The sequence below is a fragment of the Vipera ursinii genome (genome assembly GCF_947247035.1).
Source record: "Vipera ursinii genome assembly, chromosome: 15".
NCBI classification, from domain to species: Eukaryota; Metazoa; Chordata; class Lepidosauria; order Squamata; family Viperidae; genus Vipera; species Vipera ursinii.
Window position 1 is genome coordinate 3,691,448 of NC_139528.1, and position 25,643 is coordinate 3,717,090.

General features: G+C 48.0%; 3 protein-coding genes across 6 annotated transcripts in view; 1 reads left to right on the forward strand and 2 right to left on the reverse strand.

Moving 5' to 3' along the window:
• VEGFB (vascular endothelial growth factor B) overlaps nt 1–25,643 on the reverse strand; it is a 147,975-nt gene that overhangs the window by 2,731 nt on the left and 119,601 nt on the right. For 2 of the 3 annotated variants that reach the window (XM_083374039.1, XM_083374040.1), the window contains exons 1-6: nt 6,221–7,801; nt 5,459–5,519; nt 4,050–4,246; nt 2,835–2,908; nt 1,144–1,179; nt 494–619 (exon numbers count right to left, since the gene is read on the reverse strand). In XM_083374039.1, coding sequence (XP_083230165.1) covers nt 494–619; nt 1,144–1,179; nt 2,835–2,908; nt 4,050–4,246; nt 5,459–5,519; nt 6,221–6,292 — 566 coding nt within the window. In that variant the 5' untranslated portion in view covers nt 6,293–7,801. Of the gene's footprint in view, nt 1–493; nt 620–1,143; nt 1,180–2,834; nt 2,909–4,049; nt 4,247–5,458; nt 5,520–6,220; nt 7,802–25,643 lie in introns of those variants that run through there. The other variant, XM_083374038.1, reaches the window with a different exon arrangement.
• On the reverse strand, nt 8,784–17,093 carry DNAJC4 (DnaJ heat shock protein family (Hsp40) member C4). Its single transcript, XM_083374029.1, has 7 exons — nt 17,039–17,093; nt 15,974–16,094; nt 14,770–14,869; nt 13,542–13,804; nt 12,795–12,965; nt 10,019–10,105; nt 8,784–9,105 (listed from the first exon to the last, which is right to left on the reverse strand). Exons 2-7 carry the CDS (start codon nt 16,063–16,065, stop codon nt 8,979–8,981), a joined length of 840 nt encoding a protein of 279 aa, XP_083230155.1. The 5' UTR covers nt 16,066–16,094; nt 17,039–17,093; the 3' UTR covers nt 8,784–8,978.
• On the forward strand, nt 16,664–24,958 carry NUDT22 (nudix hydrolase 22). Of its 2 annotated transcripts, XM_083374028.1 has the most exons (6): nt 16,664–16,966; nt 21,072–21,558; nt 22,362–22,475; nt 22,568–22,665; nt 23,121–23,214; nt 24,159–24,958. In XM_083374028.1, the coding sequence occupies exons 2-6, from the start codon at nt 21,091–21,093 to the stop codon at nt 24,261–24,263; spliced, it is 879 nt and encodes a 292-aa protein (XP_083230154.1). In that variant the 5' UTR covers nt 16,664–16,966; nt 21,072–21,090; the 3' UTR covers nt 24,264–24,958. The 2 variants fall into 2 exon arrangements, with proteins under 2 accessions (XP_083230154.1, XP_083230153.1); XM_083374027.1 differs by lacking the exon at nt 16,664–16,966 and having other exon boundaries at nt 20,934–21,558.

A 25,643-nucleotide genomic window follows, 5' to 3' on the forward strand; every position in this document is an offset into this window, starting at 1 on the left:
CTGTGTATGAGTCACCATCTAGAAATTATTTTTCTGTACCTTTTGGTTCCTAGTACCAAGACCAGATCTCTTGGTTCTGGAAAGGTATAAAAGGTGGAAGACAATCTTTCCTGGTTGTGGCCTTCATCTCTCTACCAGCCACGAAGAGAGATGTGGTCACCCAACTCTATTCTGATCAAAATAAAAGTTGTTTGCTTGCTGAAACCTCGGCTTGGGAGTTTTTTAAATTCCTGAGTAACGTTGGGGCGATTGTGAGGCTAAGTGGGAAACCTTACAGTTTCCAAAGTGAGTCCCTACTCATTAACTACGAAGCCTTTTATCTCTCGCCCTCTGTCTGTGGCGGCTTTGTCTCCCTCAGCAGTAGCTTGCTGTTTCGTTTCGCTCACAATGGACTTTCTAAAGGAAGTCCGTTGTGAGTAAGGGAAAATCATCAGGGGGAGAGAAAGCCACCACAGAGAGAGGGCGAGAGATGTAAAAGGGAAGGCAGTTTTACCTGCAGGTCTTCTCGCTGAATTTCATCCCGCGCCTCTCGCAGTGCCCGGATCGGTGGCGACACACGCACCTGCAGGTGTCTGGATCTGGCTGTTTTTTCCTATCCCGACAAGGTGCACAGAACCGACTAGAGGGAGAAGGAAACCATGGATTAAGGCTCTCAGGTTTATACAGGTACAACGAGGGTGATCGCAACTGGCTGTCATTTTAAGCCAAGAAGGATTGTGCATTTCTGCCAAGGAAATGGCTAAACCTGATTGTTCCCGAACCACCTCCAGTGTCTACCCCACCAGGATAATTCTGTATGTGTGTAAATCAGGTTTATGGGATTTGTCGGAAGGGGAGGGAAAGAGAAGGGGAGGGAGAGGGAAGGGAGGGAAGGAGGGAGGGAGGAAGGAAGGAAGGAAGGAAGGAAGGAAGGAAGGAAGGAAGGAAGGAAGGAAGGAAAATTGGAGAAAGGAAGGGAAAAGAGAAGGAAGGAAGGAAGGAAGGAAGGAAGGAAGGAAGGAAGGAAGGAAGGAAGGAAGGAAAATTGGAGAAAGGAAGAAGAAAGAAGGAAAGGAAGGAAAATTGGAGGAAGGAAGGAAGGAAGGAAGGAAGGAAGGAAGGAAGGAAGGAAGGAAGGAAGGAAGGAAGGAAGGAATCTTTTACCTAATTGAATTAGATCTGAAAAACATCCTCCTCGGTCTGAAAAACAAAAGAGAAGAATGACAGATTGAGTGACTTGAGTGCTGAAGGGAATATACCGAGATTTAGTGGCCGGTGCATCAACATTTACCATCATTATTTATTTAAAACATTTCGGCACCGCTTCCTCCTTAAGAGATCTAATCTTCGGCCCTTCAGAAAGAAATTCAATCTGCAGTCTCCACCCAGATTTGCAAGGGACCATTTTAAAATAAACTCCAAAGTTTTGCTGGGCAGAACTGTGGCATCCAAGCCGATGTGAAACCAGGATATGTGTAATAAATAGGAAGGAGACACCACGATGTGACTAATCTTATCGTTTGAACAGAATAATAACATCCCCTGAGAGCTGGCATTCCGGGACCGGAGAGCTAGGTTTTGCTGAATTTCCAAGCACACATCCTGAAGTTAATCCATTCCTTTTAAACGCCTCAAGCCGGTCGCTTCTTTTATAATGTACCGTAAATCCAACATTGTAAAGAATTTGAAAGCAGGTCTTTTGACACTTTTCATGGATTGCCTGGCCTACTTGCATCAAAAAGTTTCCTTGCTGTCACTCTTTTAAGCGGTTGCTTTTATTAAGGCACCATATAACAGGAAGAGAATTCATTCTGTAAGAACTCAGAATAATCCTTCCCCAAACCACCACCATTTTATTGCCCAGCACAGCATGGTGACTGAAAAATAGTGCAAGAAATTTAAACCTTCCTCCCCAGAATCATGTATGAGTCACATGCAGGTAGTCCCCGACTTACGACTTTAATTGAGCCCAAAACTTCTGTGGCTAAGTGAGACGTTTGTTAAGTGTATTTTGCCCGGTTTTAGGACCTTTGTCGCCGCAATTGTGGATCACTGCAGCCGTTAAGTCAGTCACGCGGCTGTTAAGCGAATTTGGCTTCCTTCCCCTGGTCAGACGGTCGCAAAAGGGGATCAAGCGACCCCGGGACAATGTGACCGTCATAAATATGAACCGGTCCCCAAGTGTCTGACTTTTGATCATGTGACCCGGGGGATGCTGCAATGGTTGTAAGTATGAAAAAGGGTCCTAAGTCACTTTTTTCAGTGCCCTCACTTTGAAGGGTCACTAAATGAATTGTTGTAAGTCGAGGACTATCTGTATTCAATTTTTTTAATCATGTTATTAGGCTGAGGAAAATTGTGAGATGAACGCTTTGCTTCTGGAGGGTGTCCCTGTTCCAGAATGCAATCTTAAATGTGGTTTCTAAACATTCATTTTACAAAAGAATGCGCCTTCATATAGAATAGAACAGAACAGAACAGAACAGAATAGAATAGAATAGAAAATAGAATAAAAAATAGAATAAAAAATAGAATAAAAAATGGAATGGAATGGAATGGAATGGAATGGAATGGAGAAGAGAAGAGAAGAGAAGAGAAGAGAAGAGAAGAGAAGAGAAGAGAAGAGAAGAATGGAACGGAACGGAATAGAACAGAACGGAACAGAACGGAATGGAATGGAACAGAACAGAACAGAATAGAATTATTTTATTGGCCAACTGTGATTGGACACACGAGTTTGTCTCCCGTGCATAATTATAAAATTATAAATAAATTACATATTATAGTTATTATCATTGTAAGTTATAAATAAATGTTTTTAGGATACCTTTAGGATATGTACCCTAAAGTCTTACCTACACATGCATTCCAGATGCTCTTCAAAAGTCAGCTGGGTTATATATCTGTTTGGAAAGAAGCTAGCCATTACCTAGAAAACAGGAAGATGATCTTCACTCTTTAAGTCCGGGATTCGGTGCTAAATACATGCATTGTTATCTCCGGTAAGTAGAATTTCAATTTCAATTCAACGTATATTTCTGGCCGTTTTTTAACATGCCTAGCCAAGTCAATACCTACGTGTCATAATGATGTGGGAGAGACTTTGAAATAATGCTGCTAGGGCAGGGGTAGGCAACCTCGGCTCTTTTATGACTCATGGACTTCAACTCCCAGAATTCCTGAGCCAGCATGGCTGGCTCAGAAATTCTGGGAGTTGAAGTCCATGAGTCATAAAAGAGCCGAGGTTGCCTACCCCTGTGCTAGGGGAACTGTCTGATCGAGAGACAGCTGAGGCCCCCAAATAGTCCTCGACTTACAGCTCAATTTGTTTAGTGACCGTTCAAGTTACTGGGGGGGAAAAAGCGACTTATGACGTTTTTCGCACTCTACGACCACTGCAGCAGGCCCATGGACACGTGATCAAATTTCAAGACGCTTGGAAACCGACTCGTGTTTATGACGGTTGCAAAAGGGGGTCACGTGATCCCCTTTTGCGACCTTCCGACAGGCAAAGTGAACGGGGAAGCCAGATTCCCTTAACGACCGTGCCACTAACTTAAGAGCTTGGGGCAAGAAAGGTCGCGACGTGGGGCAAAATTCACGTCACGACTGTCTCGCTTAGCAACGGAAGTTTGGTCGCCGGTCGAGGTCTACCTGTAAGTAAAAATCAGAATTCTCCTTCCACTTCAAGATGGGGGAGGGGAGCTGTGAAAATCAGCAGCCAAACCCTTCAAGAATTGTCCCAGAGGAGACTGTTTTTTTGTTTTGTTTTTTACACAAGGCCACTGGACTTTTCTTGAAGACGTTTCGCTTCTCCTCCAAGAAGCTTCTTCAACTCTGACTGGGTGGAGGGCCACGGAAGGATTTATACTCCTCGCAGACAGCTGGGCAATTGTGTTGAACTGAAATTGTGTGTGATCTGGAGGACTGAGCCTCTCCATGGAGAAGCTGGGCAAATAAACTGTGCCTGGCGATTTTCTCACCCCTCTGAATGAGCAGGGATTCGAATCCAGAGCTGGCTTTCTTCTCCCTCCCTTTCGAAATGTCCCACACACACACACACCTCTTACCTCCAAAATCACTTCCCGGGAACGGCTGGGCACGCAATGCAAGGAGTCGTCGGAACAGCAGCCGGCGCAGCGGCTCAGGGCCACGCAGGACGGGATCACAATGTGGCTGCCCAGAGACGGATGTTCTGCCGTGACCGAGACCATCGTCTCCTTGGGCTGGCAGACGCTGCGGTTGTAGACCTCCAAGAAGCGGATCACTGTTGGGGAGACACCCGGGCTCTTAGCTGGCTCGCCTGTCCTCAAAGAGGGCCGGCCCCACGGTTGGCCCTTGAGGCCGTGGTGGACCCAGGAGGCAAATTCTGGGCGCAGCAAAAAGGATACAGGAAGAAGAAGGTCTTCCCAACTTGAGCCTGTGGCCTTTTGGGGTGTGTGTTTGGGGGGGAAGAGATGCTTGATGTAGGAGGGAGAGAGAAAACTTGGATGGAATGATGCAAAATTTATTTTTACCTCCCTCTCTCTTTCCCTTCTGTTCTTCCCTTTATCTTTCAATTTTTTTTCTTTCTTTTTTTCCTTCCTTTTCCCCTTCCCCTCCAATTTTTCCTTCCTTCCTCCCTCCCTCATTCCATCCACTCTCGTCTATCTATCATCTATCTATCCTTTCAATCAGCTCTCCTCTCTACCTACCTGCCCATCATCTCTCTTCTATCTATCCTTTCAATCTCTCTCTTCTATCTATCATCTATCTATCCTTTCAATCATCTCTCTATCTCTACCTACCTACCAATCATCTCTCTCTCCTATCTCTATTTACCTACCTACCTGCCCATCATCTCTCCTATCCTTTCAATCATCTCTCTCCTCTCTCTACCTACTTACCTGCCCATCATCTCTCCTATCTATCTATCTATCTATCTATCTATCTATCTATCTATCTATCTATCTATCTATCTATCTATCCTTTCAATATCCCTCTTCTATCTATCGTCTATCTATCCTTTCAATCATCTATCTCTCTCTACCTACCTACCTGCCCATCATCTCTCTTATCTATCCTTTCAATCATCTCTCTCTATCTCTATTTACCTACTTACCTGCCCATCATCTCATCTATCTATCTATCTATCTATCTATCTATCTATCTATCTATCTATCTATCTATCTATCTATCTATCTATCTATCTAATCTGGGTGACTCAGGACAGCTTACAACATTAAAAACCCACAACCCAGAAGCCCATAAAAACCCACCCCATTTATTTTACCCATCCCATGTTAAAGCAGGCAAAAACTGTGGGGCACTCCCTGCCAAAAACATTCCCAACGTTCAGCGCCTTGAGGTGGTGGGCTGCAATCCCTGCCCGTGGGGATGAGGATGATGGTAAGTGTCACCCAACCCACTTGAAGACTGGGGACGGCAGGTTTAATGGTGGGGGGGGCACCTTCCCCCCCTCCCCCAATCTCATCCTTACCTTCTGTGGCGGGCAGCACCTTCTCAAGTCCAACCCCTTTTTTTTCTGGGGGAGGCACTGTCTGTCAATGGAAAAATGGGGAAAAAATATTCAGGATCTGCTTGCATAGATCAAAAATGGAGACTTATGGCTGTTTTGGACCAGCTGGGTGGTCGTCGCTCAGCCAGCACAAGTTTTGGGGGAGGCTGGCTTACGGTGTCCCTTGGCCCCCTGCCCGATTCTGCCTTTTGATGCTTTCAAAGCACACACCCCACACACACACTGATGATGTTCCCTAGTTGGGTCATGAAACGTCTGCAAGAAAACCACCAAGCTCAGAGAGCAACAAGGACCCCACAGTCCTCCTCCTCCTCTCTGCAAACTGCACCTCCTTCTAGCACTGATGGTGTTACCTAGTTGGGTCATGAAACGTCTGCGAGAAAACAAGCCAGCACCGAGATATTTGATGTCGGGCAAAGCTGCTCGGTACATCCTAACTGGGCATCTCTACAAACCGAAGGAATCTTGGTCATTGCACCCTGAGCGGGCCATGCACCAACCCCAAGGTGGCTGATCCAGCTGTGGGCAGGTGTGCCAGGGCTTGGCATCCTTGCCCACACCGCTCTGGATCCGGACACACCATTTGGAAAAAGTTCGAAGGGGAAGCCAGGCTGCTGCCCTGGACTGGGGCAAAACCCTCGGCTCTTCTCCCCTGGGGTAGCCCCTTGCTGCCTCCTCCCACCACCGCCACCACCAGCCCTGCCATTTCAAACCGCCACCTACCGTCGGCGAGCAGGCGGGCAGCTGCCAAGCGGCCACTGAGAGAAGACAGAGGAAGCCACAAGGAGTTTTCATGGTGGGTCAGGTCCACCAGGCAGGGTGGCTGGGGGTGTGGGGGGCTTCGAACGGTGCCCCTCGCCGTGGGAGGGAGCAAGCTGGCTCCAGTCCAAGGCCAGGCTTGGCCAAAACGTGCCGCCAGCTGCTGCCAGGCGGTCTGGGAGAGAAGCAGCCTGCTGCAAATAATGCAGATTTTTTTTTCCCCCTTTCAAAAAAAAGAAAAAAAGGAAGCTGAGATTTCAAGGGCACGGGAGGCACAGGAGCCGCTGGCTCCTGCCGCTTCCCTCTTCCACCGGCCCAGGGGAGAAGCCCAAGGTGCCAGGCGCTGGCCAGGCCGCAGGTGCGCCGGCTGCTGCCCTCCGCCAGCCCAGGCGGGCAGCTGGGATGCTGGGGACCGCCAGGGGAGCCAAGGCAGGGTGGCCGAGTGGCGTTCATGTGACCAAAGGGTGCCAGGCTGGGGAGGGGAGGGGAAGGAGCCCAGCCTGGTGGGGAAAGAGAGGAGACGGGCGGGCAGCCAGCAATGAGGCTGGGCCCATGGTTGGCTTGGAGGAGCTTTGGTCCCGAGCCCCCCCCCTGAAGGGAAGAGGGTGGAGTGGGGAAGGGGGTGGGGGAATTTGCTGTCTTATTTATTTAGCTGTGGCCTGCCTTTCTTGTTTGGTGCAAAGAACTCCAGGCAGGGAAGGTATCCAACACAACCTCCTCTTCCTCGCCACAACAACCCTGCGAGGTAGGCCGGGTGGTGTCTTTTACAGCAGTGTTTTGTGTTTTGTTTTGTTTTTTGCAGAGCGGCTTTTGTGTTCGCACCCTGACCCACGCAGACAAATCCTTCCCCCCCCCAAAAAAAAAATCTGCTGAAGAGACTCGCCCCTCAGTTAATAACAATAATAAAGTTGGAAGGGACCTTGGAGGTCATCTAGTCCAACCCCTTGCTCAGGCAGGAAACCCTAGACCATTTCAGTCAAACGGCTGTCCCAGTCTCTTCTTAAAAACCTCCAGTGATGGGCAGCCACAAATACCAGAAGCAATTTATTAATCGTTCTCGCTGTCAGGAAGTTTCTCCTTAGTTCCAAGTTGCTTCTCTCCTTGATGAGTTTCCATCCGTTGCTTCTTGTCCTGCCTTCGGGCGCTTTGGAGAATAGCTTGACTCCCTCTTCTTTGGGGCAACCCCTGAGATATCAGAACACTGCTATCCTCTCACCCTTAGTCCTTCTAGATATACCCAGTTCCTGCAATCATTTTGTCCAGAGAAGCAAGCAATGGGTGGGGAACCAGATAGAATACAAAATAACAGGGTTGGAAGGGATCTTGGAGGTCATCTAGTCCAACCCCCTGCTCAGGCAGGAGCCCCTATACCACTTCAGACAAATGGCTGTCCAGTCTGTTCTTAAAAACCTCCACTTTGGAGCATGCACAGCTTCTGGAGGCAGGTGGTCCCACTGGTTAATTGTTCTCACCATCAGGAAATTTCTCCTTACTTCTAGCTTGCTTCTCTCCTTGACTAGTTTCCACCCGTTGCTTCTTCTCCTGCCTTCGGGTGCTTTGGAGAAGAGCTTGACTCCCTCTTCTTTGGGGCAGCCCCTGAGATACTGGAACACTGCCATCATCTCACCCCTCGTCCTTCTTTACATTAAACGAGAGAGAAGGACGAGGGGTGACATGATGGCAGTGTTCCAGTATCTCAGGGGTTGCCCCAGAGAAGAGGGAGTCAAGCTCTTCTTGTCGGCTGGCTATTCATCTTTCCTTCCCCATCCCAACAAGGTGGAGGATGCAACCGTGCATCGGATCTGCCGGGAAAGATCCCAGCTTTTTTGTCTGCCTCTGTGTCTGTGTGGGTTTCATCCTACAGGTAGTCCATGACTTACAGCCACAAATTGGGATTGAACCTTCCTGGGTCATTAAATCAGCCCAGCCTGATTTTTACCACCTTTGGGGCTGCGAATCAGGCGGTCGTTAAATGAATCATGCGGTGGTTAAGCGGATCCGGCTCCTTCCCCCCCTCCCCCTTGTTGGAAGGTCTCCCCGCCCCAGGGACGGCCATCAATAGTCACGGCCACGTGATGCTGGCTGGGGAATTCTGGGAGTTGGAGTCCACAAGTCTTAAAATGTCGCCCGGTTTGGACAGCCCTTGCCAGGCAGAGCCCCTGATATATGGCGGAGGCTTTGGCGGGGAGGGGGAGGGAAACAAGCCGATAATGCCGGTTGGACCGATGGGATTTTGGCTACGATCAGCTAACGGTTCACACCGTTCCAGGGAGCCCAAGAGACCTGGGGCACGCAGCCAGGGAGAGCTTCTTTGGCTGAGCCGGGCAGAATCGGCGGGCCCAATGACCGGAGCCGCAGAAGAAGAAGAACGTCTTGCAAGCCATTTTCCCTCTCCGATTCATCCCCCTTTTTTCTCTGTCAGCCTTGAAGCTGGAGGACAGATGGAAGAGACTCTGAACCAGGATACCGGGGACCCAGGTGGGCCTGTGGGTGGAGATTCAGCCCCCCCAGGCCCCCCACCCCCCAAAAAAATATCTCCTGTATTTGACCCAAGGCCGGAGCAGACCAGGTGCAGGACTTCCTTGGAAAACGAAGATCAGAGAGAGAGAGTGTACCAAGGGGGCTTCTATTGACAAGAATCGGGGAGCAGGGGAAGGGGGTCCGAAGGGGTGACGCCGGGGGTCTCGGCCAGCGGGCTGGAAGAGGGCTGGCTGCAACCGGATCACTTGGCCGTCGAGGAGGAAGGAACCGGATCGTTTACGGAGTCCAGGTTTTCCGAGTGGGGTTTAGTGGGGTCTTCCTCGAGAATTGGGGTCCGCTTCTGTTGCAGACGCTCTTGGCGTCTGACTCTGCAGGGGTGTGTGGAAAGGAGGGTCGGGTCAGTAACACTCCTCAAGGTTTCCCGCTCGGCAGACGAGACACCCCCAAATCACAGGGTGGTTTAGCAACCCTCCCCCCCCCGCAGTCTCTCTCCTCCCAGTTGCATTTCAAAGGGGTTGTACAAGTAGCCCTCGACTTACAACAGCCTGTTTAGCGACCGTTCCAAGTCACAACGGCGCTGGAAAAAAAAGGGACCGGTTTTTTCAGAGTTACGACCTTTCCAGCATCCCCCACTGTGGGTCCCGTGATCAAAACGGACTCCTATTTATGACGCTTGCAGCGTCCCGGGATCACGGGGTCCCCTTCTGACAAAGCAAACTCAATGGGGTTCTCTTAGCGACTGGGTTAGTCGCTTACCAACTGGGGCGATTCGCTTAACGGCCGAGGCAGGGAAGGTCGTAAAACGGGGCAAAACTCACTTAAGAAACGTCTCACTTACAAACCAACGCTTCTGGGTTTGATTGTGGGGTCAAGGAGTGCCTGCACATGGAGGCCTCGACAGCCTGAGGCCTTCTGGAGGGGCTGGCCTACAACTCCCAGAATTCTCTGCCAGCGCAGCTGATGGGCGTATGAGACCCCCTCCCCGCTAGGACCTCAGTCAAAGACCCTGATAACGATGCAACTCGAAACAGAAGGTCCCTTGTTCCTGGATCGGTTCAAATGCTAATCTGGGTTTGCATCTGTCAATGTGACATCTGCCAGTTTTCAACTCGGGTGGGTGGGGATGAGTTTTTGTTTTCCATCCTCTTAATTCACATTTTTTTATATATATATATAAAATGTTCTCACCTAGTTGTGTTTTGCCTCGGTTATTTTTTTTTTCTTCCCCCTTTGGATTTTGTATTTTAATTTTTTTTAAAAAAATGGAAAAAATACACATACCTGCCTTGTTCCTTTGCCTTAATTAGGGCCTGGCTGATCATGCGGTCTCTCTCGTTCATTAAGCCAGTGTGAAGTTTTGCGACTTGCCTGCGCACAAAATGGAAGGCGTTCAGAGGCCAAGACGACACTGGGGAGATTTCGGTACGAGGCACGAGAGAGAGAGAGAGACACACACACACACACAGAATGCCAGCACTTGGGAATTTAAAAGAGAGAGATCCCCTGTCTTCTCTCCAACTCTCACCACCCCGTGGAAATTCCCCTTGGGATCAAAAATTCCTGGCAACTCAACCCAGCTGTGCCTTCTCTTCCAAAATCTCCCGTTTCTTCCCAGCTCTGAAAGTTATACAGGGACTCCTTGACATCATCATCATCAAGTTGGAAGGGGCCTTGGAGGTCATCTACTCCAACCCCCTGCTCAGGTAGGAAACCCTATTACTATTTCAGACCAATGGCTGTCCAGTCTCTTCTTAAAAACTTCCAGTGTTGGAGCATTCTGGAGGCAGGTGGTTCCACTGGTTAATTGTTCTAACTATCAGGAAGTTAGAATCACTCGTCTAGCCACCGTTCAAAGCTACAACGGCATTTTTTTAAAAAAAGGGACCGAACCCCGATCCTCGCACTTCGGACCGCTGCAGTATGGACGTGGTCATGCAATCACAGTTCAGGCCCTGGCATGGGGAAAAAGTGACTTACGACCCATTTTTCACACTTAACGGCCGCCACAGCCTCGCCACGGTCCCGTGATCCAAAATTGGGAGGCTCAGGGGAGGAGGGGGGTGGCTTCAAAGTTAAATAACTAAAGAAAGGCCACTGAGCACGTGGTTGAACGTCAAGGACTAACCTGTCACTACGACTTTTCTAATAAGGTTGCAGGAACGGAATCTTGCACGTCTCAAAAGAACCATTCCCCTTTTCTCCCTTTAGCTGCCTGGAGGCTAAAACGTACGAAGAACGTTGGCAGGGATTGTGTGTGGCTAGTCTGGTGAAAACGAAGGACCAGGGGGGGGAACGGACATGACAGCAGCCTTCCAGCATCCGAGGGCCTGCCACAAAGAAGAGGAGGGGGGTCGACTTAAATTTCCAAAGCACCAGAAGGCAAGGTGAGAAACAAGGGATGGAAACTAATCCAGGAGAGAAGCAACCTGGAATTAAGGAGAAACTGCCTAACACGTGAGAACAATTAACCGGTGGAACTGCTTGCCTCCAGAAGCTGTGGGTGCTCCAACCCTGGGGGCTTTCAAGTAGAGACTGGATCTGTCTGGAATGGCATAAACTCTCCTACTTGCGCTGGGGGTTGGACTAGAAGACCCCGCGAGGTCCCTTCCCACTCTGTTATTCGGTTATTTACTTTCCAGAGAAGTAGGGGAGGAAGAGATGCTTCCTCCGCCCCCATTCCTGCTCTGGACTCAGGGTTCTCTTATCCGATGGCTGCCAGTCTTCCTTCTTCCGTCTCCCAAGGTCATTCACACAACAAAGGCTGCTGCCTCGCTGGATGCTGGCGGATGGAAACGGCTGGCTTGAGGCGGCACCGACTTGCCGGTGTGAGCTGCACAACTCAGGCGGCGCTTGGGTGGAGAATTGGGAAGGCTTCTGGAAGGCTTCTTTCAGCAGGGGCGCGCCAAGACCCCGCTCTCGCTGCCCACCTGGGTGGGGGACTCAAATCCGTATGTTCCTTCCCGGCTCCTTTTAAGCGTTCGTCCCCCCCCCCCGGCGGGCTCAAGTGGAAAGCTTAATTGCCTGAGATTTGATTAGAGGCCGCTCCTCATTAATCTTTCCCTGGTCACAGCTGGCTAATGAGGCAAAGGATTAGAATAAAGAAGCAGACGGTGGGTAGGGAAGGTTGGCAAGCTGCCGTGCCCAGGCTGAGACATTCAGCAAAAGCGTGTGTGTGTGTGTTTGTGTGTGTGTGTGTGTGTGTGTTGGGTTGACACTGGTGGAACAAACGCTGACAGAGCCTGTGAGGTCTTCACAGAGCTTTAAAACACGCTGGGCTGTATCCTCAAAGCCATTTCGCCCCCTAGACGTTGGCAACTTGGAAGACCTGTGGACTTCTAACTCCCAGAATTCCCCAGCCAGCATGTCCCATGTCCCCTTAATAATTCAGGGAAGGGGTGTCCAACTTTGGGAACTCCATCCTCAGCCAAAGATTTAAGCCCACAATGGGCTGCTGCTGTTAGTTTGGGGCCCTTCGGCCTGCAAGGAATAGCAATAGCAGTAGCGCTTAAGACTTATATACCGCTTCATAGTGCACACAGCCCTCTCTAAGCAGCTTACAGGGTCAGCACCTTGCCCCTCCCTCCCCCAACAATCTGGGTCCTCATTTTACCGACCTCGGAAGGATGGAAGGCTGAGTCAACCTTGAGCCGGTCAGGATCGAACCGCTGGCAGTGGGCAGAGTTATCCTGCAATACTGCATTCTAACCGGAAGGAAGGAAGGAAGGAAGGAAGGAAGGAAGGAAGGAAGGAAGGAAGGAAGGAAGGAAGGAAGGAGGGAGGGAGGGAGGGAAGGAAGGAAGGAAGGAAGGAAGGAAGGAAGGAAGGAAGGAAGGAAGGAAGGAAGGAAGGAAGGAAGGGCAACAGCCCTTAGACTTATATACTGCTTCACAGTGCTTTACAGCCCTCTCTAAGCAGTTTACAGAGTCAGCCTATTCTCCCCAACAACCTGGGTCCTCCTTTTACCGACCTCAGAAGGACGGAAGACTGAGTCAACCTTGAACCGCTGAGGATCGAACTGCTGGCAGTGGGCAGTGAGCTAGCCTGCAAGGAATCATACCTGTAGGTTGCAAGGTGAACCAGGAGGCTTCCAGACATGATCAGCAAACAGTACATTACGATCCTCAGGTTGCGTTGCTGCCTCTTCCTGAACTCCTGGTCTGAATACCACTCCGGAGGCGTTTTGTGGAATTCCTGCCAGTAGGCCTCATCCTCAGAGGGGTCTGGATTTCTGAGGGGGGGGGGAAGGGAGAAGAGAACAGCGTGGATAAGGAGGAGGGGAGGGGAAGAGGACCTGGAGGTCCTCGACCAGAGGTAGGGCACCTTGAAAATATTTTAAAAAGAGAATACTTTTTTTTAAACAACCCAATACAGGTAGTCCTCAACTTACAGCCCTAACTGAATCCCAACATTTCTATTGCTAAGCGAGACACTTGTTGAGTTTTGTCCCCTTTTACGACCTCTCTTGCCCCAGTTGTTAAATGAATCAATCTTAAGTTGTGCGGTCGATAACACGGTCCTTAAACGAATACACCTTCCCCCACTGATGTAGCCGGTTAGAAGGTCGCAAAACGGGGATCAGAGCGACCCCGGGACCCTCGGACCGTTGTGTGAACCAGTCGCCAAAGCATCCAAATTTTGATTGCGTCTCTCTCACACACACACACCCGCGGACGCTGCGACGGCCATCAGTGTGAGAGACGGCCGTTAAGTCCTCTTTTTTCCATACCGTTGTAACTTCGGTCGCTAAAAAAGACGGTGGTAAGTTGAGGACTCCCTGCACGCTCCTTTCCTTGCGCTTATTTACCTTCCGGCGGCTTGAAAGTGATCCGAGCGGAAAGGGTCTTGACGTTCCCAGGCCTGCTGGCTGCTCCATTGCTGGCGATGGACGTGGAGGGGGTCTCGGGCCGAAGGTTGCTGGGCTTCCGCACCTGGCCAGGCCTTCCGAAGGCTTCGCTGGGCGTCGTAATCTCGGCGGCTTCTCTCTTTGCTCAAGACGTTGTAGGCTTCGTTCAGCTTCACAAACTGGCTGTGCAGCTCGGGGTTGGCCGGGTTGCTGTCCGGATGGAGCTGCACATTGGGGAGGAGGAAGAGGAGGAGGAGGAGGAGGAGGAGGAGGAGGAGAAGAAGAAGAAGAAGAAGAAGAAGAAGAAGAAGAAGAAGAAGAAGAAGAAGAAGAAGAAGAAGAAGAAGAAGAAGAAGAAGAAGAAGAAGAAGAAGAAGAAGAAGAAGAAGAAGAAGAAGAAGAAGCTGACTCAGGAATTCTGGGAGTTGAAGTCCATGAGTCATAAAAGAGCCGAGGTTGCCTACCCCTGACTTAGACCTTTATACCGCTTCACAGTGCTTTACAGCCCTCTCTAAGCGGCTTAGAGAGTCAGCCTCTTGCCCCCAACAATCTGGGTCCTCAGTTTACCGACCTCGGAAGGACGGAAGCTGAGTCAACCTTGAGCCGGTCAGGATTGAACTTCTAGCTGTGGGCAGAGTTAGCCTGCAATACTGCATTCTAACCACTGGGAAGGAAGGAAGGAAGGAAGGGCAATAGCAAATAAAGAACTCAGTTCAATATATTGCATTGTCCACGTGCTTTAAACCTATACACTTGCTGATGCTTTATTTAAATTTATATTTCTTTATCAGCAATTAGATGACCTCTGTAGACACCATATACTAAATAAATAAAATAACCCATTTCCCCAACCCAGCTCTTCAACGTACACAGCACTATAGCTCTCCTATCAATGCTGTCCCCAATTTAAACCAATCAAGACGATCAATGCATAACAATAAAGCTGTACAGAACATTATTCGCATGGGCATCATGCATAAGTAATATGAAGAGTCCTTTTAAAAGGTCGTTCAACTTTCTTTTGAAAGCAGCCGGAGAGAGAAGAAAATGTACTTGGTACATTGTGTAAAATCTGTTTTGGGGACTGCCTCTAATGGAGGGTCCTGGTCACAACCAAACTTATCCCAGCCTCCAAAAGGAGGGTCCTCCTCCTTCCCCGCCCCACCCCCACCTCAAAATGGAAGCCTACCTGTTTTGATTTCCTAAAAAAGGCTTGTTTGATCTCCTTTAAAGTAGCGTCTTGTTTGATCCCCAGAACTTCATAGTGGCTAATATTTCTCGCTGAAGACCTAAAAAGACGACATGGTTAGACTGAAGATGATAAAGCAGAAACTTTAGAGGGGGCTTATTCTCAAGGGGGCTCTATTAAACCAAAATCAACTCTGATGTTCAAAAGTCTAGGAAGGTGAGACCTTTACCCATGTTATATAGCTGTAGTATTATTATTATCCGTCTTATCTTCTTCACGATCCGCTCTCATTGTTATTATTATGATTATTATACTTACTATTTTGCATGTAGAGAGAACCTCTGCATCAAAGACAAATCCCTTGTGTTTCTAATCACACTTGGCCAAATAAAATATTCTATTCTATTCTATTCTATTCTATTCTATTCTATTCTATTCTATTCTATTCTATTCTATTCTATTCTATTCTATTCTATTCTATTCTATTCTATTCTATTCTATTCTATTCTATTCCATTCCATTCCATTCCATTCCATTCCTTTGCCATAATGGTGCAGTGGTTAGAATGCAATATCGCAGGCTAACTCTGTTCACTGTCAGGAATTCAATCCTAACCAGCTCAAGATTGACTCATTCCGTCCTTTCAAAGCTGGTGAAATGAGGACCCGGATTGTTGGGGGCAAGAGGCTGACTCTGTCAACTACCCAGAGAGAGCTGTATAAAAGGGTATATAAGTGCTATTAAATGAACGGTTGTAAGTCAAGAACTACCTGTATAAAAGAGATTTGCATATCTGCACTTACAGTTATTACAAGTACCCATTGTTTTTATGACGAGGTTTTTATCATATATACGTATGTATGTGATAAGATAAAAATCTAGTCATAAAAATAATGTGTACTTGTAATAAGTGTAAGTGCTGATCTGTAAACCTCTTTTTGTAATCTCCACTTGTAATCGGTCTCACATGTCACCGGCCTATGCATAATCAACCTCTTTTCCACTCCCTTTCCCCCACCTCCCCTCAATGTAAACCCCACATCCGTTCAGCCACTCCACTACCTCTAATGAAGTGAGATGCGGCTTACCAAAGCTTATACCTTTTAATATAATGTGTATGTTGGAAAAGGTGCTTCCCCACCACCACCCTCCCCAGGGACTTATCAGTTCAAGTGCTTGAATTAATTGCAAGAACCAGACTCACCAGCTGTGGATTGTGGAAGAAAAAGCCAGATGCTGGGAATTTTGGCAACGTTGGCAACAACGACAAAGGAAATGCAAATTAGCCAAGGCCATTTCTTCAAATCCCTTCTCCTGTTCTTATCCTGACAAGTGGGACGAGAAAAGACAGAGGGAGTCATTACCAATGTAAGCGACTGCTCAAATTTCTGTCGCTAAGTGAGACAGGTTGTGAAATGAGTTTTGTCCCATTTTATGCCCTTTCTTGCTGCAGCTGTCCAGGGAATCATTGCAATGATTAAGTTGTTAAGTGAATCTGGTTTCTTTGTGTTGCTTTGTCAGGTCTCAAGGGGATCACGTGACCCCGAGATACTGCAACCGTCATAAATGCAAGCCTCTGAATTTTGATCACCTGACCACGGGGATGCTGCAACGGACGTTAAGGGTGAAAAACGGTCCTAGGTCACTTTTCCAGTGCTGTTGTAATTTGGAACGGCCACTAAACGAATGGTCCTAAGTCGAGGACTGCCTGTACTAAGAAATCAACGAAGACCCAACTAGAGGAAGAAACGCTCAGCGCAAAATTCCCAAATTGAAATCAAGGGCACGATGTCTCCTTTGCGATCTGTTGTGCACTAAAGAAGGATGAGTCAGATGATGATTTGGGTGGCCTTTGACGGCCATAAATCAAACTAGAGCCAATAATTGTGATGACGGTAAGCTACAACTCCCATCGCTCAGCCGAAGCAGCCGAGCATAAGAATCCACTTTAGGCATAGGGTTAACCATCAGAGAGGCGGAACTTTAAGAAGCCTGCCTAGTATTTCCGGGGGGACGAAATAGAGAAAGGACCCCCCTACGGCAGAAGCCACCCGGAAGTGCGGCGGAAAGAAAGTCCAAAACAATCCGAAGAGAAAACCAGACAAAGCGGTCATTGGACGTTTTGAAATCCGTGGGACTGCTCGTCCTTTAAAAAAAATACAAACAAGCCAAACGCAGCCGGAGGAAACGTGGGAAGGTGACTGCGGAGGGGGAAAAAAAAGAGGGACGGGCAATGACGGGAGACACGGCGGTTACCATAGAAACTCACCAACGGGTGCGTGGACTTCGGCCGCCATTTTGTGCTCCCTGCCGCGAGCCCCAAAGGGGGAGGGAGCAACATCCGGGTACTCTCGAAGGACTCCCGTTCTTGCCTCCAAAGGGGCTGGGCCTACAACTCCCAGAATTCCTTGCTGAAGATGCTGAGGGGCAATTTTGAGATGCCTAATTGTAGCACTTTGGGATGGGTTTGGTGAAAAGTTGGAGTGAGGCAAGCGTTAGACACGCAAACACATACAGTGTGTTCATTGAAAAACTAAGTCGGTGTTTCTCGACCTTAGTAAATCCCAGAATTCCCCAGACAACATGTTGTAAGACGTGTGGACTACAAGTCTCAGAATTCCCCAGCCAGCATGCTTTAAGAGGTTTGGACTACAAGTCCCAGAATTCCCCAGCCAGCATGCTTTAAGGGAAATGGATTACAAATCCCAGAATTCCCTGGCCAGCATGCTTTAAGGGCTGTGGACTACAAAACCCAGAATTCCCTGGGCAGCACGCTTTAAGGACTGGACTACAAGTCCCAGAATTCCCCAGCCAACATACTTTAAGAGATGTGGACTACCAAGTCCCAGAATTCCTCAGCTAGCATGCTTTCAGATGGGTGGACTTCAACTCCCAGAATTCCCCAGCCAGAAGCCCACAAATCTGAAAGTTATGAAGGTTGAGAAACACTTTAAAGCCTGTCAAATTTTTAAAAGTAGGTTATATTTAGGTGAAACAGACCAGCAATGTTCTGAAACATTGTGGTCCCACAACCACTTTACATTCTTAAAAATGATGGAAGGCCCCCAAAGGGTTTATACAGAAATAAACATTGATCAGTTTTTACTACTTTAGAAGTTAAAAACAGACATTTAAAAATGTTCATTTATTTGATTTCACAGAACCCGTGAGACGGTCTCCTAGTTAAGAACCACTGCGTTAGACCATGTCACGTTTTATACATGCCTATATATGCACGCACATGTATGCATGCATATAAATTGTGTGTGTATGTGAAAGATAGACCAAGCCCAGTTTTAGGTACAACCACATTCACACGCACATTTTACATATTTAGATGTAATAGCCATGCAGAATTCACATGGAATTGGCAAAAAAAAAACTAAGCAGTGTCCCATTTATGTACATTCACACAGTGAAATTCTAAATGATGAGATTTTATAGATGCACGCAGACATACACGCTTTAGATCAGGGGTCTTCAAACTTGGCCCTTTTATGACTTGTGGACTTCAATTCCCAGAATTCCTCAGCCAGCGTGCCTGGCTGAGGAATTCTGGGAGTTGAAGTCCACAGGTCACAAAAGGGCCAAGGTTTACGCACGCATACGCTATTCAGATTGTCAGTTTTTTTAAAAAAAATATGTTTTGTTTATGGAGAGGTATATATTTGTGCATGTGAATGCAAATTCAAACGGATGTGTACACATCCGCACGCTTGGCTCCCCTTCTGATCTGAAAAGGCTGAATTATTTTTCTATACTCCCAGATGGTCCTGAGGTCATGGCTGTAGGTCACACTTTAAAGCAGAAGATCGAGGAAGGGGGGGCAGCAAGAATTGGCAGCCGGGGGTCTATCAAATGCACAATTGTCCCCCTCCTCCAGACCCTTTTTGCCAACAGCCAAGGATGCCCGAAGCCAAGTCCCTGACCTCTAAATCTAGTGAATGAATCTTTGCTTTACCCAAAAGGATTTTTTTTTTTGCCCCAAACAAACTTAAATGGAAAGATGCCAGCTCTGAAGGTTGAAAGGCGAGGGAACAGCTGGCTGTGGTATCTTGATTTGAGAAAGACCATACAGATGCTTTTTTGAAGGCGCCCGGGCAAAAGGGCTGGCATTTGCTCAGCTGGGAAATACTTGGGACGGATGCCAGCAACTTCGCAGTGCAAATGAGCCAAAGACCCCAACTGACAAAACACAACTTTTGTCAAAGGTGCGACAGTGGCGTCTCCCCTTTCATCGGGAAGAAGAGAGAATGGACCTTCTATTTTATTTTATTTTATTTTTGAATGGGGGTAGGGGTTAGGGTTTCCTCCTACAAAGGGACCAGTCAGGACAGCTTAGGAAAACCAGTGTCAAAAAAGAAGTATGTTCTTGCCAAATAGAAACGCCAACATTTTCCATGGTAGGAAGGAGAAGGGAAAGATAAAAACGGCAGCAGGAATTAACGCTTCATGCTCCAGGATGAGAATGACCTTACATCAGGGCTTACCAAATTTTTGCAGAATTTTGAAATGAGAAATGAGTTTGTTTTTTTAAAAAAAAACAAGTAAAATTATTTTATTGGCATCAGGGTTGGGCAAGAAATACCCATGCTATCAACTTTTAAGGGTTCAATTTTAATCTATCCAACACAGTTCTCGAATATTTTGGTTTTCCAGTGACCCATTGCGGCTTTGCGCAGGCAACGGGAGGAATGGACTTCAAAATCCTGCCCACCTTTTAAGCAGAATTAAATCTCGCTCCTGTTTTATCCAGCTGAGTTTGCAACTGGTTTAAAGAGATAAAACAGGAAGATTTTCCCCGGACTTCCCCTTTGCCTGTGGAAACCCAATTCAGGGTTGGTTGGAATTGTGGGAAAAAAAACATTGAGCTATCCAACGAATGCTTCTTCGGGAAAGCTGCAGCGGGGCTGTGGCTGTTCTCCTTCCGCAGAAAATTATTTCCACCGAACTGCCATGACAGCATTCAGGGTTGCTCTGTAATTAAATTGAAGTCTTATAATCTCATCCATCTCAGCTCCAGGGCTGACGTGATTTTTTTTGGATTTATAGCATCTGCAACCGGGTCCCCAAAAAAAAGAGCTTAATATCAGACATGGCGGATGGAGATGTGGACGGAACTAAGAATTAGCATGAAGCCTCATTTTTTTTTTTAAAAAAAAAATTTCTTTGTCTTCCCTGACAAATGTTCCTGCTATTCCACCCCCCCGCCCCCCCCGCTCCCAAAAATAGGCTTTTTCACGTTCCAGATAAGGGTTGCGAGGTTGTTTCCAGCCTCATCCTTTAACTGCAGACCCTCCAGCCGTAACCTTTGTTTCTAACCTGTAAAAATAAGATGGCTCTGTTGCAATTAAGCTGCCAGATTTTCAAATCCATGACCGGCCAAAGACTTTGCTTCTACACAACGGTGACTGTTGTAGAAGCCCTGTCTTCTTTTACATCTCTCCACCCCAATTGGAGAGAAGGAAATCGAGGTTTAATTTTTTTGGAACAGTTGGCAACCCTGATCTAAATCCCCCATTTTCTTAACCCTCCTGCTGTTTTCCTTCTTCACATCAACCCCCATCCATGTATCCCTCCGGGATACATGAAGGGCGGCCAAATCTGAAAAATATCGTTCTGGCTTTGTGTCAACGACCCCCACCCCTACCCCCCCCCGCTGGCGGGGGAATTTCTAGTGCCAGGGCATCTGAACATGGCTCTATCCAGCCGTGACGACCACTGCAAGTTAACCATGGATAGCTTGACAGGTTGGGTGTCCTCCTGGGCAAAAGATGCAGCCTCTGAGTTTCAAACAAGAAGGCTAAATTGTTTGGATAGGAAGGAGCACATTTGTATACCCAACAGCTGCTGGGCTGATCTAGGGGGTGAAAAAAAATCAATAAAAGTTAATGCAGATAGTCCTCGACTTATAACAGTTTAGTGGCCCTTCAAAATTACAACAGTATAAGTCGGGGGTCTTCAAACTTGGCCCTTTGATGACTTGTGGACTTCAACTCCCAGAATTCCTCAGCCAGGCACGCTGGCTGAGGAATTCTGGGAGTTGAAGTCCCCAAGTCATCAAAGAGCCAAGTTTGAAGACCCCTGCTATAAACAGTTAGTCCGTCACCAATCTGTAATCGCAGGAAGCTGAAGAGTGATGAGCTGAAGTGGCTGGCTGAGGAATTCTGGGAGTTGAAGTCCACAGGTCTCAAAGTTGATAAGGGCGAAAAACATTGCTGTGCGGATACGTACCGGGGACCCCCCCCCCCAAAAAAAAAACCCAGAGGAAATGCCGGAAGTTTCCCCTTTCTCTTTTCTAGGTGACAAAGCAGACCGAGGATGGATCCAGATATCTCCTTACTGTTCAAGTGCCCGTCTTCGGAGGGTATCCCCGAGTCTCACATCCGAGTAGAACTTTCTCCCCTTTACGACCGGAACTCGCTGCCCGCAGATCAGGCCCAAATCGACAAGGTTTGGGCGGCGCGTTGCCAGCAGAACCCGTGGCTTTTCAACGGGGCCAAATTTCGCCTCCACTCCGTCAAGCTGGACGGGACCCTTTTGACTTTCCACCTGGGGCTGACCAGCTATAAGGACTTTGTAGGCACCAACTTGGCAAAGACAGCCAGGCAACTCCAGGAGCAGGGACGCAAGGACTTTGGGAACAGCCAAGCCTATCTCGCCGAACCCCTGGGCGTGGGCGCCATGTTGCACACGGCAGACGACAACTTTGTCTTCTTGCGGCGCAGCCTGTGTGTGGGGGAAGCGCCGGGAAAGATCGACGTTCCTGGGGGACACCCGGAGCCTCAGGTGGGCGGCCGTATCTGGCTCAAAGCATTCTGGAGCGAAGGATTAGATTGAAGGAATTCCTTAAATAATTAAGGAACTCCGGTAATCTTAGAAGTAGGTTTGTCCTCAATTTACAAGCCTAGCATTTCAGTCATCAATCCTTGCGGGTGTAAGTTGAGGCCCAAAATAACCGGATTCAATTTTACAACCGTTTTTATGATGCTTGTAAAGTGAGTCACCGCAGTGACTGAATGAATCACGTGGTTGTTCCACAAACCACTTGGTCATGAAGCAAATCCAGCACACCCAATGGACTTCTTCTTCTTCTTCTTCTTCTTCTTCTTCTTCTTCTTCTTCTTCTTCTTCTTCTTCTTCTTCTTCTTCTTCTTCTCTTGCTATTTTCTGCCAGAAAACAGCCAAAAAAAGTAATCAATTATGATCACCTGACCGTAGGATGCCATGATCACTGTTCAAGCGTGTGAAATGTGATCACACGGCTGCAGGGCGTGTGTGCTTGCGCAGGAATACCTTTGAGGCCAGGGAGGGGGGATAAATCACCTTTTTTAAAGTACATCCTAACCTAGAAGGGTTGATGAGCGACCGTCGTAAGTCGAGGACGGCCTGTATTTATATCTCCTTACCCACCCACCCCATTAAGCTACCCAGGGGGCGTCATTCTTTTGGAAAATGGCAGCCACAAACGGCAGCTCTACCCGACACGCTCTCCAGTTGATTTCTCCAATGCATTTACGTTGCTGATGGAGGCTGGGTGTAGCCCTTACTCTTGAGTAGGCGTATTTGCTGCGATTGCCCTCTCTTCGCAGGCTGTGTTAGGGAAGGATGCTCCGGAGAGATCCGTCATTCGCCATCAGGACCTCCCAGGAGATCTCGTGGTCAGGGAACTCTTCTCTTCCGTGCTTCGGGAGATCCAGGATGAGGTGAGGGGCCGGAAGACCAGAAGGAGGCCTGGGGTCGGGTCGCTCTCCTTCCGCTGCTTCCCCACTCACCTTTTTTTTTTACCTGTCCCCAGGTGAACCTTCAGTCAGCTGCCCTCAGCAGCCCTCTTTTGCTCGGCATCGTTCGGAACGAGACCAGCGCGGGCCGGGCCAGCGCCGAATTCTACGTCGGGTAATGCTTTAGGGAGGAGGGATACAGGCTGCTCCTCGACTTAACGACCACAACCGGGCCCCAAATCTCTGTCGCTAAGTGAGACATTCGTTCACTGATTTTTGCCCCGTCTTACAACCTCGCTTGCTGCAATTTCTTACAGGCCATTGGCCTGTAACGGCACAGGGTTTCCTGCCTAGCAGGGTTTCGACTAGATGACCTCCAGGGTCCCTCCCAACTTTATCACGTTTATTATTAACGACCGTATCCCAGACAGTTCTGGTCCCAGTCGTGGTCGTAAGCGGAGGGCTCGCTTGTTGACCCAGCCCGTTTCCGAAGCGAAACAACATTCCAGCCTCCCAGCTGTTCCCTCGGCGTGGGATGGCTTGGAGCAACACGCCTAGATGCCTTGTGCCTTCCGCTCTCCTATTTCTCTTCTCATTGCCGACGGGTCTCCCTTCCGTCTTGCCCTTCAGGTGCAGGCTGACCTCAGAGCAGGTGAAGCAGCGCTACGCTCTGGGGGGGCCAGAAGCTCAAGAATCCGTCAGCATCCTCTTTGCCAGCCGAGAGGTAGGTCTGTGAAGCCCTGGTCCAGGGGCAGCAGAGATGGAGAATTAAAAAGTTGCCCGGGAGCGAGGCTGGAGGAATAATAATAATAATAATAATAATAATAATAATAATAATAATAATAATAATAATAATAATAATAATAATAATAATAATAATTATTATTATTATTATTATTATTATTATTATTATTATTATTGAAGAAGGAAGACAGGTAGACCCCGACAGCCATTCGTTCAGTGACGGTTTGAAGTGATGACGGTACTGGACAAAGTTTTCAGACTTTACATTGCAGCACTCCCTCTGGTCACGCAATCAAAATTCAGACACTTGCCAACTGGCCGGTAATAATAATAATAATAATAATAATAATAATAATAATAATAATAATAATAATAATAATAATAATAATAATTTGGAAGGGACCTTGGAGGTCATCTAGTCCAACCCCCTGACTTCCTCCCATTTTGGCATCTCCCTTATTCATTCTCTCTCTCTCTCTCTCTCTCTCTTCCCCCTTTCTTTCTCTCTCATTCTCCCTTTCCCATCCTTTCTCTCTCTTTCTCTTCCCCTTCTCTCTCTCTTTCTCCCTTTCCCACTGCTTCTCTCTCTCTCTCTCTCTTCCCCTTTCTCTTTCTTTCTCTCTCCTTCTCCCTTTCCTACTTTCTCTCCCCCCCTTTCTTCCCTCTGTCACTGTCCTTCTGTCTCCCTCTTTCTCTTTCTCTCTCTTCTCTCTTTCTCTTCCTCTCTTTCTCTCTTTCCCATCATTTCTCTCTCGCGCTATCTTTCTCTCCCTTTCTCTTCCCCCTTTCTCTTTCTCCCTTTCACACTCTCTCTCTCTTCCCTCTTCCCCCCCTCTCTTTCTCTCTCTCTCTCTTTCTCTCTCTCTCTCTCTCTCTCTCTCTCTCTCTCTCTCTCTCTCTCTCTCTCTCTCTCTCTCTCTGCAGGATGTCCTGTCGATGGAGCAGAAGGGTGAGTGGTGGAATCAGCTCTGCCCATCAGCCAAAGGGGCAGTGAAACTTTACACAGAGGTCCTGGGAGCGCGTCAGTGAAAGTCCACCGATAAACTCTCCCATTTAACTGTTCAGAATATCTTTACCCGAAACATCAACCGCCACAAATTCAGGTCTTCTTCCAGCTCCTAGAACTGTGTCTATTGGGCTCCGTTTTTCAATAAAGAGCGTTTTTTTATACACTAAAAAAAAAGAAAAAAAAGAATTCTCATTTCAGGTACAATTTCAGATGCTAGGATAGTTTGGGTAGGCTTCTGAGCCTGCATTTCCTGTCCTCCTCTCCACCCATCTGGCCGCTTTCTATTCCTACATCCCATCCTTGGGGAAATGTCCAAGCTGGAATCTGCATCGTTGGCTGGGTTGTTTTTGTCCCAAAATTAAATTGCTGTTTGTGGACACCCAGTCCTGAAGTTTGCACACTGTTTAGATGGGCTTATAAAGTTTGCACCCTGAACATTGGCGATGAAAGAATGAAAAATGTGCCGTGTGTTTCTGTAAAAAGCGAAAACCCTAACCAAAACAGATTTCTGAGTCCAGTAATGTGTTCAGTATTTATAGGGAACGAGCAGTTATTTTAATGTGTTTGTTTTGGGTTTAATGTGTTAGGGATCGGCCGCTGTGGTTTGTAAATCGTGATTTGGGACTCACCATGTTGTGGGAACGCAGCTGATTGCATTCTCATTTTTTTGTTGTTTTTTAAACTTATGTCGGGTTTGGGCTGTAACTGATGGAATAAACCACACTTGGCTGAGTTTACAAAACTTCCAGCCCTGATGGACAAGCGACAGTGTCTGGGTTGACAAAACAGTGTCTTCGGGGAAACGCCTGGCGGCTGTGGCGCACACAAATTACAAAAATGCAAGATTACGAAGATCGCACAAAACACTCCCTCGGCCCGTTGGCGGACTTAAGGAGCTCAAAATATTCAGACTGCTTCAGAGTGACCTGTAAGAGCCAGGAAGCCGAGTTGGGCCGCAGCGGTGGCAGGAGAACCGCAGAATTTCCATGGATTTAGTAGATCCCCTGGCCGAGTCCTGATTATCTGGATTATTGGCAGCTTGGAGGCAATTAATGAGCTACAATCTGGGAACCCTCCCTATCCATCAACATCTTATCCCCCACCTGAGCGGCTTAGTGTCTGAGCTGTGACCCATGTTGCTCAGCTGACATATTTGTTTCCTGATTTCTGCTCTACAAGGCTAGAGAGGCAGGAAAGATGCTTCCTCTGTGCTTACATCATGCTTAACTGGGTCAGTGGGGAACCAGGATACGGGGATCTGGGGACACCAAACTGGGTTTGATTTACTCTTACAATAGCAATAGCCCTTAGACTTATATATCACTTTGCAGCGCTTTCCAGCCCTCTCTAAGCAGTTTACAGTCAGCCTGTTGCCCCCAGCAATCTGGGTCCTTGTTTTA

What these genes read in the sequence shown, in the direction of transcription:
- DNAJC4 (XM_083374029.1), bottom strand. Translation starts at nt 16,065, where the DNA reads ATGGCCTTGGCTAATTTGCATTTCCTTTGTCGTTGTTGCCAACGTTGC. An exon ending in TCTTCCACAATCCACAGCTG is followed by an intron (nt 14,870 to 15,973) that starts GTGAGTCTGGTT and finishes TCGTCTTTTTAG; the next exon opens with GTCTTCAGCGAGAAATATTA. An exon ending in AAGGCAAAGGAACAAGGCAG is followed by an intron (nt 9,106 to 10,018) that starts GTATGTGTATTT and finishes ACACCCCTGCAG; the next exon opens with AGTCAGACGCCAAGAGCGTC.
- NUDT22 (XM_083374028.1), top strand. Translation starts at nt 21,091, where the DNA reads ATGGATCCAGATATCTCCTTACTGTTCAAGTGCCCGTCTTCGGAGGGT. An exon ending in GGGGACACCCGGAGCCTCAG is followed by an intron (nt 21,559 to 22,361) that starts GTGGGCGGCCGT and finishes CTCTCTTCGCAG; the next exon opens with GCTGTGTTAGGGAAGGATGC. An exon ending in AGCGCCGAATTCTACGTCGG is followed by an intron (nt 22,666 to 23,120) that starts GTAATGCTTTAG and finishes CTTGCCCTTCAG; the next exon opens with GTGCAGGCTGACCTCAGAGC.